Raw genomic sequence first — 15,256 nt, forward strand, 5'->3', positions numbered from 1 at the left:
CCAGTAATTCACAAAGGGTGGGAAATAACCCAGTGACTCCTGGCTCCAGGGAGATGTTGGCGCTGGTCTCAGCAAGGATGAGATGACTGTTGTCACGGTAACAGAGGAGTGGCGAGCTGAGTACTTGGAAGACAGTTCTGGAGCAATCGGTGATTGCTGGTGTGTCCAGAGCTGACCCTCAGGGAAACCCCTCCTTCCCACCCACAAGGCACCTGGGGCTGTTCCTCAGCCTTGGAAGCGTTGGGTGTTGGACGAAGACCCTGTATATGTTGGCGTGAGTCAGAGCTTCTCTCCTGGCTTTGGCTGTTCTGTAGGGTCGTGTGTAGGTGCAACAGCTTGTAGAAAGGAACCAGCTGGTACCTCCCGCGACCATCCGGGGCCGTGTGCTGGGAAGCCTGGTCCCATCCAGGGACCAGCTTGTCGCCAGGTGGCTCTGGGGACATGGAGCTGGAGGGTCGGCCGTGGGAGACCCCGTCACCCCATGTACCTTTGCACTTTTTGGATTTTGCACCCTCTGTGTGTAAACAGTTTTTAAAAAGCAGTAATGAAAAGCGCGGGAAGATAACGAGAGGTTTGCTTCCCTGTTATGCGCCCACCTCCTGTTTCCTGCATGTTGGTGAGCAGAGCGGGGGCACTTCCTGCCCTCGGGTGAACTGGTGGGGCTGGGGGGCCTCAGAGGCTCGCCGGGGCCTTGGACGCTGTGGGCTGAGCTCTGGAGTCTGGTAGCAACTTTGACACGTTGCTCAAAGTGGGAAGGAACAGAAAGCCTTCTGGAGCCAGGGCTCTGTGGCCGGCAGGGCTGTGGGCTGGGAGGCGGTGGGCTTGAAGGTAACCTTGAAGTCCAGGGAGGCGGGTCGGGCGGCCCCGGCTGGGATGCGCTGGGTCCCCGGCCTTCCTGGGACCCCGTGACCTTCCGGGACGGACTCTGGGGTTCTGCCGAGATGGCCTCTCTTCTCACCCACTCTGCGTTGTCCCCCCTCCAGGAAGAAAACCGACAGATACTGGCGCAGCAGAAGTCAGCCTCCCAGTCGGACTCGCACGACGAGGAAGTGTCCCCGTCGCCGCCCAACCCGGTGGTGCAAGCCCGGCACCGGCGTGGGGGAGTGAGCGCCGAGGTGTACACAGAGGAGGACGCTGTGTCCTACGTGCGGAAGGTGGGCCTCGACCCCCCCCCCCCCCCCCCGCCCTGCACCCCAACCCGCATCCCAGGCTTCGGGGCCTTGGCCTCCCTTCTTCTTCCGGAAGGTCGTCGTGGTCCCCGCTGGCCTGAGCCCGGTGCGTACCTGCCTGAGGCTCTCTTAGGGCCCCCCCACCCGCATGGTTCTGTGACCCCAGTAGGCTGGGGACAGGGCGGGACGGCCAGGTCGTGGGGTGTGGGAGGAGGAGCCCCGTGTCTAGGGCCTCGTGGGTCCTATTCTCCTGGCTTCACCCTCGAGGCTGGACCCCAACCTCAGAGCCGCCCAGGGGTGCCCCCCCCCGCCCTGGACATCATCCTCCCTCTCTCTCCAGCCCTCATGCTGAGCAGGGCACACCTTTGTCAGGGGGCTCCCCGGTGTGAGCACACTGGTGGCTCCGTGTGCCCCTGAGCCCTGCCTTGGACATGGGCCTGCCATTCCATCTTATGCATTTCTACAGCCAACTTTACTCTTCAAAAAATTTTTTAAATTTTTTGACCTATTACAAAAATTTATTTTAGAATATGGCAAAATGTGCATAGTAGAATTTCCCGTCTGTGTCCGCTCAAGTTGCTGTAACAAAAGACTGGCGGCTTAAACAACAGACGTTTACCCTCTCACAGTCTCTAGGCTGGGAGTCCGAGATCCAGGTGCCGGCAGGGTGGGTCCCTGGTGAGGACCCTCTTCCCTTCCCGGCCCCCAGGTGGCCGCCTTCTCGCCTGTTCTTGCGTGGCGGGCGGGCTGGGGAGAGCGAGATCTCTAGGTCTCAACTTACGAGGGTGCTGATCCTGTCTTGGGGGCCCACCTAAACCCAGCCACCTCCCGAGGCCCCATCACTAAACACCTTACCATGGGGGCTAGGGCTTCCACACGTGAATTTGGGGACAGTTGGGCCACAGCACCTCTTTAACCACGTTTAGCATCCAGGTCACATTCTCACCATTGTGCCGTGGTCACCGCCGTCATCTCCGGAACGTTTTCATCTTGCAAATCTGAACCTCTGTGCCCATGAAGCAACCATGCCCAGCCCCTCCCCAGTACTTAGTACTTTTATAATCAGGGAATAAAACCAGTAAAAGTGCAGCTTAAAAGCCCACCAGGGCACTTCACTTCTGTGGCCTTCCTCCCAAAACCCTGGACCCCTGTCTAGCCTGGAGGAGATCCCCAGACAAACCCAGATGAAGGGACATTCTGCAAAATAACTGCCAGTCCTCCTCTGAGAAACTGTCACAGACCAGAGGGGCTGAAGGGCCATGATGACTGCATGTGGCCTGGGTGGGATCTGGGTAAAACCAAGGAAACAGGACAGACATGTGGGTTTAGTTGCTAGGATGGTACCCAGCTGGTTCCCCAAGTGTGACGTGTCACCACAGTAACCCAGGGTGTTATAGGAGGGGAGAGGGTGCAGCCTGGAGGGCACTTCCCCCCAAGGCCTGCACATCCAAGCTAGTACACAGTGGTTGGAGCTGGAGTGGCTCTTCAGGGGGCTCCATCCTGCCCCTCAGGGATCTCTCTGTAAAGGGTTCCATGGTTTTAGATGGGGCGTACCCACATGCGGGGTCCCGACGTCACCACCTGCCCCCAGCCTGGAAGAGATTTAGGGGCAGCTGAGCGTGAGGTGGGGGTCACGTCCCGGTCCAGACAGCCTCCCCTCGGTGTCTTTTAAGGGAGGAATCTTGGCGTTGGAAATGCCAGTGCTGGTCGTCAGCTGGGTGTTGATTCACTGGACACACCTCGAGCTTTCCAGGCTGGTCCCAGCGGGCGTGGGGATGACTTTTTACCCACAATTTGGTCAACGAGGTCCAGGCCCCTACCCAGCCCTTCCATCATGACCTGAAAGGGTGGAGCCAGCCTTGGGTCAAGGTATCTTTTTTTTTTTTTTCCAGTTTTCAGATATTTCAACAAGTATTTATTACCTACAAAAAAGCCAGTGGAGTAAAGAAATAAAAACAAAAGACATAATAATCCAAGGGCCTGGAGGCCTTGTAGCATCTTTTACAGACTCTGAAGCCCACCGGCGTCTGTCCACCAAGACCCCGAGTTCTGGACGATACGCCAACTCTCGGGTCCCTCTGGGCCCCTTGTCTCTTCTTTATTTTTCAAATCTCCAAAAATTGTGACATGCAGCTAGCATTTCAAGATTTCTGTCTACCCTCACTGGTAATAACACCTTGAAGGCTGAGCGGCCCAATTTCTCGGGGTCAAGGAGGGGCGCAGAGGGCTAGCTGGGTCCAGGCCCTGGTCCAGGGTGCCCACAGGTGTGACGCTCCTGGGCTTCCCCGCAGGTCATCCCCAAGGACTACAAGACCATGACGGCACTGGCCAAAGCCATCTCCAGGAACGTGCTCTTCGCTCATCTGGACGACAACGAGAGAAGGTAGGTGCGGGAGTGGGGCTGGCAGGATGTCCAGCTCCAGGGCACACGGGTCAGTTTTGGAAGCACGGGCTCACGGGGCAGGGGTGGCCTCTAGAAATTTAGCACTGTGTGCACTTGGGCTGCCTCCTCAAATCTGGGTTGGGATCCAAAGTGCCCACAGGCCGACCTTGTCACAGCAAGACATCTCTTCTGCTTGCAGAGGGCCTGCCGTGCCTGAGCTGAACTCCCTGCCTCGTGGGCTTACGGGTGAAATGCACGTCTGTCTGCGGAGCACGGGGTCCTGTGGGAGGGTGACTGAGCTGGGGTCACACTCAGCACGGGCTGGAAGGGCTTCGGGGGTAGATATGGGGTGGGGGCGAAAGTTATTCCAGGGAGTGGGCCTGGGGGTAGTGAAGGGGCTGGGATGCTTTGCTTGGGAATGCTGAGCATGTAAATAATTGGGAAGATTGGAAAATTTAAAGCCACAAAGCAAAAGTAATCACTGGGAATATGTTGGGGGCTGTCCTTCAGGATTTAATTTATGCACATATCGTAACCCTGTATTGTCACAAAACGGAATGACATTCTCCGTAGTTTGTCACACTTGAGAGGTGGTGAGCGTCTCTCTTTGTCAGTAGAGGCTTTCGTGGTCTGTGGTCCCTGTTTCTATAGGGTTGTGTGACGTGACTGCTCTCCTGCCATGGCTGTTTGCATTTTTTATGATAAACAGCGTTTTGATGACATGCCCATACTCGTATGCTGGTCGGGAGTACTTGTCTGTTTCTTTAAGATAAACTCCCCGACGTGGATCAAAGGGTAAATGATGTAGGAAAAAAATTTTTTTTTCCGTTCTTGGCAGGCAGTGATTCTTCATTAGAATAACTGAGCACATTTTGGGAACAGTCCATACGAGATGTGCAGATGACATACAGATACATGGAGTGAAGGGAGAGGGCCTCTTTGCGTCCTCCTCCCCACAGCGACCACCAGCCGTGGCCTGGACTGGCCCCTCCAGGCCGTTCTCCACGTGCGTATCGTGTGGAAACAGGCGGGACACACGCACCTCCTGTGACGCAGGCCTGGGGGCCTCCCGTGTGACCACTGTGCGCTGGCTGTGGGCATGAACCTCCATCAAGGGATGGGTCGGTTTGTCCACCGCTCCCCTTGCCAAAGTCACTGTGGACGTTTCTAGTTTCCCATGGTGCGGGGTCTCAGTGAAGAGTGAGGAATGGCGCTTTTGCAGGATAGAGGGGCTGGCGTGCCAGTGTGGGTTTTTAGGCTTTTGATACGTTGTGTTGGCTGGTCCCAGGAGGGCCGCAGGGACGTCCAGAGGACCTGCAATTAGGGGTGGTCCCTCCTCGCCCGCAGCGTGCTTCCCAGGCGGGGTGGCTGTGATCCAGGCTGAGGTGGAGATGCCCTGTCTGCAGAAGCCTGTGGCACGGGGCAGGGGTGGGGCTGGCTGGTCCTCTGTCTTGGGCCCACCGTCCGTGCCCGCTCCCTGGGGGAGTCAGCCTCACCACACCCTCTGCTCTCCGGCACTTGCCGGCTCCTGGTGGATCCACGGAAGGTGGACACATGTGATACCTCGCGGTCGCCCTCCCCCATCTCCCTCTGCTGAGATGGCTTCCCCTGCCCCGGACACACCGGGTACCATCGCCTTATTTCACGTTTGAGGAGAGAGGGTGTCGTTTCTCTGATTACTGGTGACACTTTGCTCGGTTCATGGCCTTGGAAGCTGCTGAGTGGTTCAGTGGCCTGGACTCTTGTGCCCAGAACAGAAGGGTTTGGGCTCAGAATCACAATGCTTTTCAGCAGGTCACACCCTTTCCTGGCCCCTTCCAGCTCCCAGGTAGCAGCGGGTTCAGAAAGTCTTAGCTTAGGGCCAACCTGGCCGAGGCAGCTGAGCTGGACTCCCTCTCTGGGCCGTTCTGGGTGTGTGTGTCCAGGAAACGTATGCTGGGGTCCTGTGCCCTCGGCCCTAAGTTTCCAGAGCCGCATGGCTCCCTCTGCCTCAGACTTTACTGCATCCGAAAGCCAGGTGGACGAGAAGTGGAGGAAGCAGATGGTTGGATTAAAATTCCTCTTTTCAAGGCTGGATTGGAAAGAAAGCTTTCACATGGGAAGTGTCTGCTTCAGATCTTTTGTTTTGCACAGAGGAAAACTCACTTTCCAGATCGAAGCCCGCACAGGCTCCCGTTTCTGGCCACGGCCTCTAAAGAGACGGGCTGACAGTTCTGGAAGCGGGTTCCAGAGGCCGTGGGCAGGGAGACGCTGTCCCCTGACCTTCCACGTGACATCTCCCGGTGCAGCATCCAGGGCCTTTGCTTTTCTCAGTTTGCTGGGCGCTGGGCTTCGCAGCTTCGTCTCTGCTCGGCTGCGGTCTGGCGCGTGCCGCCCAGTTCTTTCCAAGTTTGCAGGGCGTCTGGCGAGCCTCGCCGTGGACGCTGCCTGCTGCTCCCTCTGCTTCCCGGCGTGAGTAGAGTAACTAGAATATTCATGTGGGTGAATCCATGCGGGAGAAAACGTGTGCTGCTTTATGATGCCTCCTGCTAAATTCAGGATTAGGACAAGAAACATCCCACGGTCTCAGGCTGGGTGCTTTTGCCCTTGTCAGTGTTTTCAGCTTGCATGGAGCTACATCAGCGGGGAGACAAGGCGAAGACTGTGTTCCAGCCCTTTGCTTTAAGAGAAGGTAATGCAACGTGGCTGAGGCACAGAGCCCCTACCCCAAACTGTCGGGCTTCCTTCTGGATGGGGCGGCATTTCTAGTCGGCATTTCTCGAAGGCTTTCTCTGGGTCTGTGTGGATACTTTGGAGCCTCAGTTTCCACCCCTAAATAAAAAGAGTGTCTCTTGGCCAAACCACAGCACCTGGCAGAGCCTCAGTTTTCTCAAGTGTCAAATGAGGGTAATAAAACCTACTTTGAGGCTTGCAGTGAGGATAGAGTGAGATACTGTCCATGGGCGTATCATCACCATCACCATTATCACCATTGTCATCACCATCATCACCACCATCACCACCACCATCACCACCACCACCATCACCACCATCACCATCATCACCATCACCACCATCATCACCTCCATCATCATCATCACCACCATCACCACCATCACCACCATCATCACCACCATCATCATCATCACCATCATCACCACCATCACCATCATCATCACCATCATCATCACCATCATCACCACCATCACCACCATCATCACCACCATCATCATCATCACCATCATCACCATCATCATCACCATCATCATCACCATCATCACCACCATCACCACCATCACCATCGTCACCATCATCATCACCATCATCACCATCATCATCACCATCACCACCATCTTCATCACCATCATCACCACCATCACCATCATCATCACCTCCACCATCACCACCATCACCATCATCACCATCACCACCATCATCACCACCATCATCACCTCCACCATCACCACCATCATCACCATCACCACCATCACCACCATCACCACCATCACCACCATCACCATCATCATCACCTCCATCATCACCACCATCATCATCATCACCATCACCTCCATCATCACCATCATCATCACCATCATCACCACCATCACCACCATCACCACCATCACCACCATCACCATCATCATCACCTCCATCATCACCACCATCATCATCATCACCATCGTCACCACCTTCATCATCATCACCGTCACCATTATCACCATTGTCATCACCATCATCACCATCATCATCATCTTTCTGGCCCTTTGACTTGTGGGTAGGGCTAAGTTAGTGGGCATCTCTCTGGATGCAGCTTTGCCCCTCTGAGGTTGGCTTGGCCATCCAGATGGAGCCCATAGCCAGACCCCTCCGCCCTTCAGTGCTTAGTCTGAGGAAGGGGCTGGTTTGGCCCTGAGACCACTCCACAGTCATTTTCTGCTCCATCCTGGGCCTGAGATAAGTAAATGGGCTATTCTGGGCCTCAGGACACAGCAGAAAGGACTCTGGGAGGCTGGCTTGTCGCCCTGTCTCAGTGAACAGTGAGGGGAGGGCCCTTGCCCCTTGCTCCAGGCCAAGCAGCACATGTCCGAGTTGGGGCTGGTGTGGGATGTCCTCGTGCCCTGGGCTGGCCCCTTCAGAGCCCTGCTGAAGAGTTGAGTAGTCCTGGGGAAGGTCCAGGTTGGGGGGCTGGCAGGTGCAGCCTCCTCACTTGGCTTCTGCTCTTGTGAGCAATGGCAGAGACTTTGTCCTTCCTGGGGACGCAGGGGCCCAAGCAGGCTCAGGAGGAAGCCACAGGATGCTCCAGAGCCCTGGCATGTGCTGTGGATCCCAGCCTGTCCCCCGAGGGTGCACCCAGGCCCCAGGGAGGGAGGTGGGGGCCCTTGGGTTCCATCAGGTCCCTTCCCGGCTTGCCTGCCGACTCAGGGTGCCTGGAGACGGAGCGCCCCTGGAAGCCAGAAGCGTGATGATTAGGAGGCCCTGCGTGTGTGCGTCGGGGGCAGGGTCCAGGCAGTGGCACTGCGTTTCGGGCCCACGGCCCGGGCCTCATTACCGGAGCCGCCAGACAGGCGGGCGGGCGGCAGCAAGGGAATCGCACCCTGGGGCGGCCTTGCTGGCAGCAGGTTGTGCTCCCTGCAGCTCTAATTAAGACAGGCCTCTGGCTGCACCCCTGGCCGCACAGCTGTCTGTCTTCCGCCCACCCGCATGTCTCTGCAGTCTGTTATTCCACAAATTGGCTCGGGCCCCCGGGTGATGAGAAAAGCACACCCGTCTGCTGAATTCACAGTCAGTTCAGGGAGCAGACTCTGTTTCTCCGAGCCACTTCAGCCCCTCTTGCAGCCTGGCTGCAGCTTTGGGGTTTGCTGCCGTCGTTTCAGGCGATACTAAAAACCAAGATTAGCATTTGGAAAATGCAGGGCCTCATCGAGGAGATGCTTAATGGGTTGAACTTGCAAAAAGTTTGATTTTCGTTTTGCACAAAGCCAGGCTCACTCTGGGCAGAGGAGACCTCTGGCTTCGGATGTTGCGGGCCGTGTGACCCTGTGGGGTCGGAGCCATGTTAAGTGCGAGGCTGAGACCTGGGACCCTGGAGCCTGCGTCACGGCGAGCTCTGAGCCAGAGCCGATCGCAGGCCTTGTCGGCAGTGTCTTGTTAGAATGGTGCTGGCCTCGTTGTGGCGGCTTGGGGCAGGTGAAGCATGGAGGCACACAGAGCGCAAGCGAGCTGCCATGGCCACCCAGCTGGGCCCGGGGGAAGCTGGGATGTGAGCCTCGGCGGGACGGGGCTGCCCTGGGCTGACCTGCCTCCTGCCGTGATTGCATCACCCAGCTCCTAGTCTCCTGTTAACCTCGCCCACGGTTCTCGCTTATTTGGTGCCATGATGTTTGAAAACTTGTGGAGTTTGGTGGTGAGAGGTCTCCAGGACGCTGCAGACACGTTTTCTCACAGCAGCCGGTTCACTGTTGATGTCACCTGACAATCACCCCGTAACGTGATTGGAGATGCCCGCAGGCAATGGGTAACTGAGGCCAGAGAGGCGCAAAGTGGGGCCATTTCTCTAGAAAGGAGGGACCCTCGAGATAGCCCTGCTGGTGAGCTGACCCCCAGCCCCTCACAGTGTCGATCCAGCCCCAGGATGGAGGGACACCTGGGGCCCTGGCTTGGCTCCACGCTTGAGCCCTGGTCACTACAAGTAGGAAGTTGCCTGCCAGCCGGGTGTGGGGAATTCACCAGCTGGCCGGGGCCCATCCAGCCTCTCAGCAGATGCAGGTACCCCCCCATGTGTCAGGTGGGGAAACTGAGGCTCAGAGAAGGCAGGTAATGGCCCAAGGTCACGCAGGTTCTGGGGGGCAGCGACCGGTTTTCCTGAGGCAGAGTCCCGCGCTGCTCATGGCTCCGGGGGGTGAGAGCGCTAGTCACACAGGGGTCCCTCCCAGCCCTGCAGCGGCCCTGAGAGAGGCACGTGGCCACCCCTCGTCCCGCAGAACAGGGGCCCTGGTTGAAGCGTCGTGCCGTCTCGTCGCTTCGGGACCCTCGACGCAGCCCCCCTCCCGTCGAGAGTCCTCCCTGGGGGGACCCACGTTTAAAAAGTGAGTCGTCCTTTCCTGGGACGTGGGTGGTCCCACCGGCGTCTGGTGGATGCTGGGGGTCCACAGAGGAGGAAAGGGTCTCGTGTCCCTTGGGGTCAGGGTGCTTGCTTTGCAGAACCAGTGACCTTTGAACCAGGTCTTCAAGGACAGGCGAGAGAGGGGTGGGGCAGGCGTTCGAGCGGCGGGGGCAGCATGGGCAAAGGACAGCGGGGCGAGAGTAGGCACAGAAAACAAGCTGGGCTGTGGCTGGTGGTGCGAGGGAGTGAGGCCGGTGAGCTGAATCTGGGTTAGGCCACGAGCTCAGTGGAGAGCTGCCGCTTCATTAAACAGAAGTCCAAGAAGAAGCCAGGAAGGCGCGTGGTGTCTTCCCTGTGTGGACAGTTCCTGGGGCGTCTTCCCAGAGGTGGTCTCACAGCCCGGCCTGTTCCTCCTGGACCTCGGAGGGGCCGGCTTCACGTTCTGGAAGGTATGGCAGGGGGGTGACCTTGCCTTCTGCTGGAGGGGTGTGTGTGTGTGTGTGCGCGCGCGTTCGTGGTGTGTGTGTGTGTTCGTGGTATGTGTGTGTGTATGTGGTGTGTGTGTGTTCGTGGTACGTGTGTGTGGTGCGTGTGTGTTTCTTACTACCAAGGAGCTTCTTTTGTCTGGTGTCATGAAAAGCATTTCGGTGATTCTCTGTTAGGTTAAAAATAACCACTGTTCAGCGTCTGGCTGCCGGGGGGGTACGTCTTTGGCTGCGACAGCAGTGGGAACGGTGTGATGAGCCACGGCTTCAGGACGTCAGTTGTGGCCAGTGTGGTTTCTCCCTCCCACCCCCGCCCCCGCCCTGGACCACTGGAGACGAAGCCCAGCCGTCAGCCGGTTCCACCTGTAAATGTTTCAGTGCGAGACGCTCCTTTTTGTTATGGTTTCCTGTCCTCACGTTCACCTCACATCCCGCAGGCGCACGGGGGCGGCTTTCTCGCTGGGTCGTGTGCGGGCTGCTGTCTGCGGCTCTGTTTCTGAAATGGGTCCTGCCGGGGGTCCGCGTTCCCGTCTGCTGGGGTGGATCCCCTTCGTGGCGCTTGAGGGCACGGGTGGGAACAGCCAGGACCCCCCCGCCCCCTGATAGTCGGTGTTTTCTCATTTCGCTGAGGATCCAGCCCACCCCACGTTGCATCTTGTGAGACAACAGCTGGTTCACGCGTGTCCTTCAGGAAATGCAACAGTTGCTAAGAGTCGGGCAGACAAAGATGCGCTTTGATTCCGGGAACAGCTGTGGGGAGGACACACCGTCTCTGTCAGCTGCTCCATCCTAATTTTCAGGCCGTCGGAAACGGGCCTCTTTAACCCTTTGGCTCCCTGGGCTCTTCCCACCCTGTAACTTCCTAGGTTTCTTGCCCCTTGACTGTGGACACAAGTCCTGGGATGTGGCGAGGCTGAGCCTGGCTGTCGGGGCCTGTGCTGGGGAGCAGGTGGGGAGATGCATGCTGCTCTTCCCTCAGAGGGGACACAGCCCTGGGGACGCTGCCCCTGGGGGCAGGTGGACGTGGCCTCCACGGCCCTCGTGTGCTCACAGGGGACCCTCGTCTCTCAGAGGCACGTGGGCCAGTTCCTGCTGCAGATCCTGCTACTCCTGTCCGCGTGGCCTTTGGCCCTGTGAGCAGCCATTCGCCCCATCTCCTGGCATCCAGTGGACCTGTGAGGTAGGGTTGTTCTCACCCCCCATGCGAGGAGGAGGGACCCTTGCCCAGCGTGGCTCTCGTATGTCCAGAGGTGTCTCTGGACTCTGCGTCATAGGTGGCAGTTGGAGACGTGCCCTGTGGCGGAGGCCGCGCTTAGCCGTGCATCTCATAGGTGTGGCGTCTCCTTCACGGCACATCCTGTTCCAGGGGCCAGAGGTGTGCTGTGAACAGAGGCACCCTCCCCACCGTGCAGCTCCATTCTCGGGGGAGAGATGAAGAGCCGACAGGTAAACAGCTGGAGGACACAGTGCGTGAGGTGGAGGAGGTTCGAGGGAGGAGTGGGGAATGGGGTGGCCTGGGAGGCCTTGTTCGGAAGGAGGTTTGAGGAAGAACTCGAGGGAAAGAGGAAGTAGACCAGGCAGGCAATTGGGGAAAGAGCATTCATGCAGCAGGGGTGCAGGTGCAAAGGCCCTGTGGTCAGGGGCATGCCTGGAATGTTCAAGAATCAGCAAAGAGGTCAGTGAGGCTAGAGCAGAGCCAGGAAAGAGGCCAGGAATAGGCAATGCGGACACAGACACAATGAGGCTAAACACATAGGGCCTTCTGGGTCACTGTGAGGGCTTCAGCTTCTACTTTGAGATGGGAGCCTCTGGAAGGCTTGAGCGTATACCTAGCCTGTCAGGACTTCCATTTGAGTAGGGTCAGTCTAACCCTGTGTTCAGAGTAGAAGGTGTAGGGGACCAAGGAGAAGTAGAAAAACCAGTTGAGAGGTTGTTTTGCTAACCCAGGTGAGGTGATGGTGTCTTGAACCAGGGTGGTACCACTGGAGGTGGTCAGTGTTTGTTAGTTGTGAATGTGTAGAGGAAGGGGCTGGGTCTAGCCTGGGATGGCTCAGTCCTGATGCTTGCCTGCAGTGCTGGGTCCCTGTCTTGGTTATGGGATTCCTTTTAGGCACCAGCAGTGACGATGGTGATATTGATGGTGATGATGATGAAGGTGGTGATGATGGTGATGATGATGATGGTGGTGGTGGTGAGCACGAATTATAACACCATGTTAGGTGTGTGTAGCTCATTTAACCTTTCGACTGGCCTTCCTAGGAACCACCTGTGATGGGTGCTGTGGACTCTCCGGCACTCCTGCCCCTCCCCAGCTGTCACACCACATGGTTTGGGAAGGGATTGAGTCCACTATGGGCCTTAGGAGTGGACCTTGTTTTAACCCAGTCTGACTATGTCTGTTTGTTAAGTCGCTGTGGCTGGACCCTGTAACCCAAGTCTAAGCAGGAGGCTGAGGGCAGTCCAGCCCTGCACCACTGACCAAAGAGCCTGGTTTCGACGTGACCCTGGGACCCTCCCCACTTTACAGGTGGGGTCAGGTGGGCTGCTCCGCCTCCTGGCTTAGCTTCGCTTGGGGTGGGGGCGGGCCAGGGCTGGAACCTCTATGTGGCGGGGAGCTGCCTCCCAAGGGGCTCTCGTGGGTTCTCCCACGGGAGCATTTGTGGGACACGTGAGGCTGCACGACGTGTAGCCTGGGGCCCCGGGAGCCAAGGGCAGTTTTCTTCCAAAAGCGTTTGGTGTCTCAGATCCTTCCAAGGAGGACGTGGCTGGTATTGATTCTGCATCTATTGCAGCTTCATCCACACCGCCCCACAAGCACCTGACATACCTGATTCCATCCGTCTCTCACGGTGACCCCGCAGGTGTGTCTTAATCTCTGTCCGTTTTATAGGTGAGGAGGTGGGGACTCGGGGGTGAAGCAACCTGCGTATGGTCCCTACTCAGCCAGGCCAGGGTCTAGCCGGTCCTCAGGGCTCTCCCCTTCTCCCCATTTGGGAAAGGTGGCTCCCTCTGCGGACCCCTTATTTGGCTGCGTGCACGTCCAGGCGGGGCACTGTGGGGAGGAGCCCAGGGAAGCTTCTGGAAAGCAGCAGGGCCTACATGCCCCGTGGCCCCCGGGCTTCTGAGCTTCTGGCCCTGAGAGGTGGTGATGTTAGGGGCTGCTTTGCTATTAGGAGGAGGCTGAGACCTCCGGAAGCTGGGGTTGGGAGCATGGCTGGCGCTAGATGACCTTGGACTTGTCCTGGCCTTGCTGTTTGCTGGCTGCATGACCTTGGCGAGTGATGTAACCTCTGAGAGCTTCGGGAATGTTCCCTCTGCCCAGGAAGGCAGGAAAGCCACGGTCCCCAGGCAGGAGCCACTCCCGCTCACCTGCCCGCCCAGCGGGTGTCTGGCCCTATCCTAAGGCAGTGAGCAGGTGGGCAGGGGAGGGGGCGTGCGGGAGATGCACCTGAGCAGGGATGGGTGAGGTCTCTGCTGGACAGAGCAGCCAGGGAGCTCCTCTTGGAGGAGGGGGTGTTTCAACCTGAAACCTGGCAAGCATGAGGGGCAGGGGAAGCGAGTTTCTGGCAGAGGGCCAGTCTGAGGGCCGGGAAGAGCCTGGGGGTCAGAACTGGCCGGGCCGGGAGGGCCAGCAGCAGATCCTGCCGCTGCTGAGGGCCATGGCCCCGGGCTGGCCATGGAGACCCTGGCGTGAGCCTCCAGGGGCTGCGCAGACAGGGTGCGAGTCCCAGGTCTCAGCCTCTGGCTTCGAGCTCTGGACTGAGCTGCCAGGGACGGTGTCTGCAGCCGAGGCCAGGCTTTCCCCGTCTTTCTCAAGATCAGCCTTCTCCCATTCAAAGGGGACCCCCAGCTCTCACCCTGGGTCTTCCCTGGGTAGACTGCCCCCAGGTGCCTTGGGCCACCAAACACTGGGACAACCATATTGCTTTCAATAAGGTGCTACAAATCAGCATCATATACGTACTCTAAATGATGTGTTTCCAAAACAGGTTTACTTTCTCAATTTAATATTTATTTATCAAAATTTAATGTATTTACTTTTAGTCAGCTCTGTGCCAGTAATTTTTTTTAATTTATTTATTTTTGGCTGCGTTGGGTCTTCGCCGCTGCACGAAGGCTTTCTCTAGTTGCGGCGAGTGGGGGCTACTCTTCGTTGTGGTACACGGGCTTCTCACTGCGGTGGCTTCTCCTGTTGAGGAGCACAGGCTCCAGGCGTGTGGGCTTCAGTAGTTGGGGTGCACGGGGCTTAGTTGCTCCACGGCATGTGGGATCTTCCCGAACCAGGGCTTGAACCCGTGTCCCCTGCATTGGCAGGCAGATTCTTAACCACTACGCCACCAGGGAAGTCCCTGCCAATAATTGTAAAAACTCAATCGTGAAGGAAAATTTTAATACTTATAGTCTTCTAGTCATAGGAAAAAATTGCAAAGATTCACACATCTCTTACAGAGCAGCATGGCAGGGTGATTGATAAAATACTTTTAAGCATAAATGTTTTTACATTAGGATAAATTCTGTGAGTAAGCAGTAGAAATATCTGTTCAAGGAGAGAAGGAACAATGCAAAAATCCCAGCTAGGAGGGTTTTTTACACCCCCTGTTTCTTGGTTAAAGAGCTGGTGGGTGTCCAGTCCCCGTGGTGAATCAGGGCTTTCCAGAGAAACGGAACCCGGAGGATAGAGACGTGTCTGAGGCCGTTTAACGTAGGGCTGGCTCTTGGGGTCGTGGAGGCCGTGAAGCCCCACCAGGTGCCGCCTGTGAGCCGGATGCCCAGGGCCCAGTGGGGCTGTGCAGCCCGAGTCCAGAGGCTCGAGAACCCAGAGATGGATGCTCAAGGCCGGGGAGGGCGGACATCCAGCTCAGGTGGAGAGCGGATCTCCTGTCATCTGCGTTTCTGTTCTGTTGGGCCCACGAGGGATGGGGTGGTGCCGCCCACCACGGGGAGGGCCGTCTTCACGTGGTCTGGATTCAAAGGCTGATCTCTTCCCAGACACCAACCCAGACGCACCTAGAAATCACGTCTCACCAGTTAAGTGGGCGTCCCTCGGCCCAGGCGAGATGACACGTAAAGTGAACTGCGACGCTATGGATTTTTATTTCATGGTCTATGTTTAAAAGAGCAATACAAACAATTTCAG

General features: G+C 57.3%; 1 protein-coding gene across 5 annotated transcripts in view; it reads left to right on the forward strand.

Annotated features, from left to right (window-relative positions):
- The window catches only part of PRKAR1B (protein kinase cAMP-dependent type I regulatory subunit beta), a 96,814-nt gene that overhangs the window by 25,429 nt on the left and 56,129 nt on the right, over positions 1–15,256 (forward strand). For all 5 annotated transcript variants that reach the window (XM_060077824.1, XM_060077825.1, XM_060077826.1 and 2 more), the window contains exons 3-4: positions 984–1,154; positions 3,461–3,552. In XM_060077824.1, coding sequence (XP_059933807.1) covers positions 984–1,154; positions 3,461–3,552 — 263 coding nt within the window. The remainder of the gene's footprint in view (positions 1–983; positions 1,155–3,460; positions 3,553–15,256) is intronic.

This window comes from Mesoplodon densirostris, chromosome 16 (genome assembly GCF_025265405.1).
Source record: "Mesoplodon densirostris isolate mMesDen1 chromosome 16, mMesDen1 primary haplotype, whole genome shotgun sequence".
NCBI classification, from domain to species: Eukaryota; Metazoa; Chordata; class Mammalia; order Artiodactyla; family Ziphiidae; genus Mesoplodon; species Mesoplodon densirostris.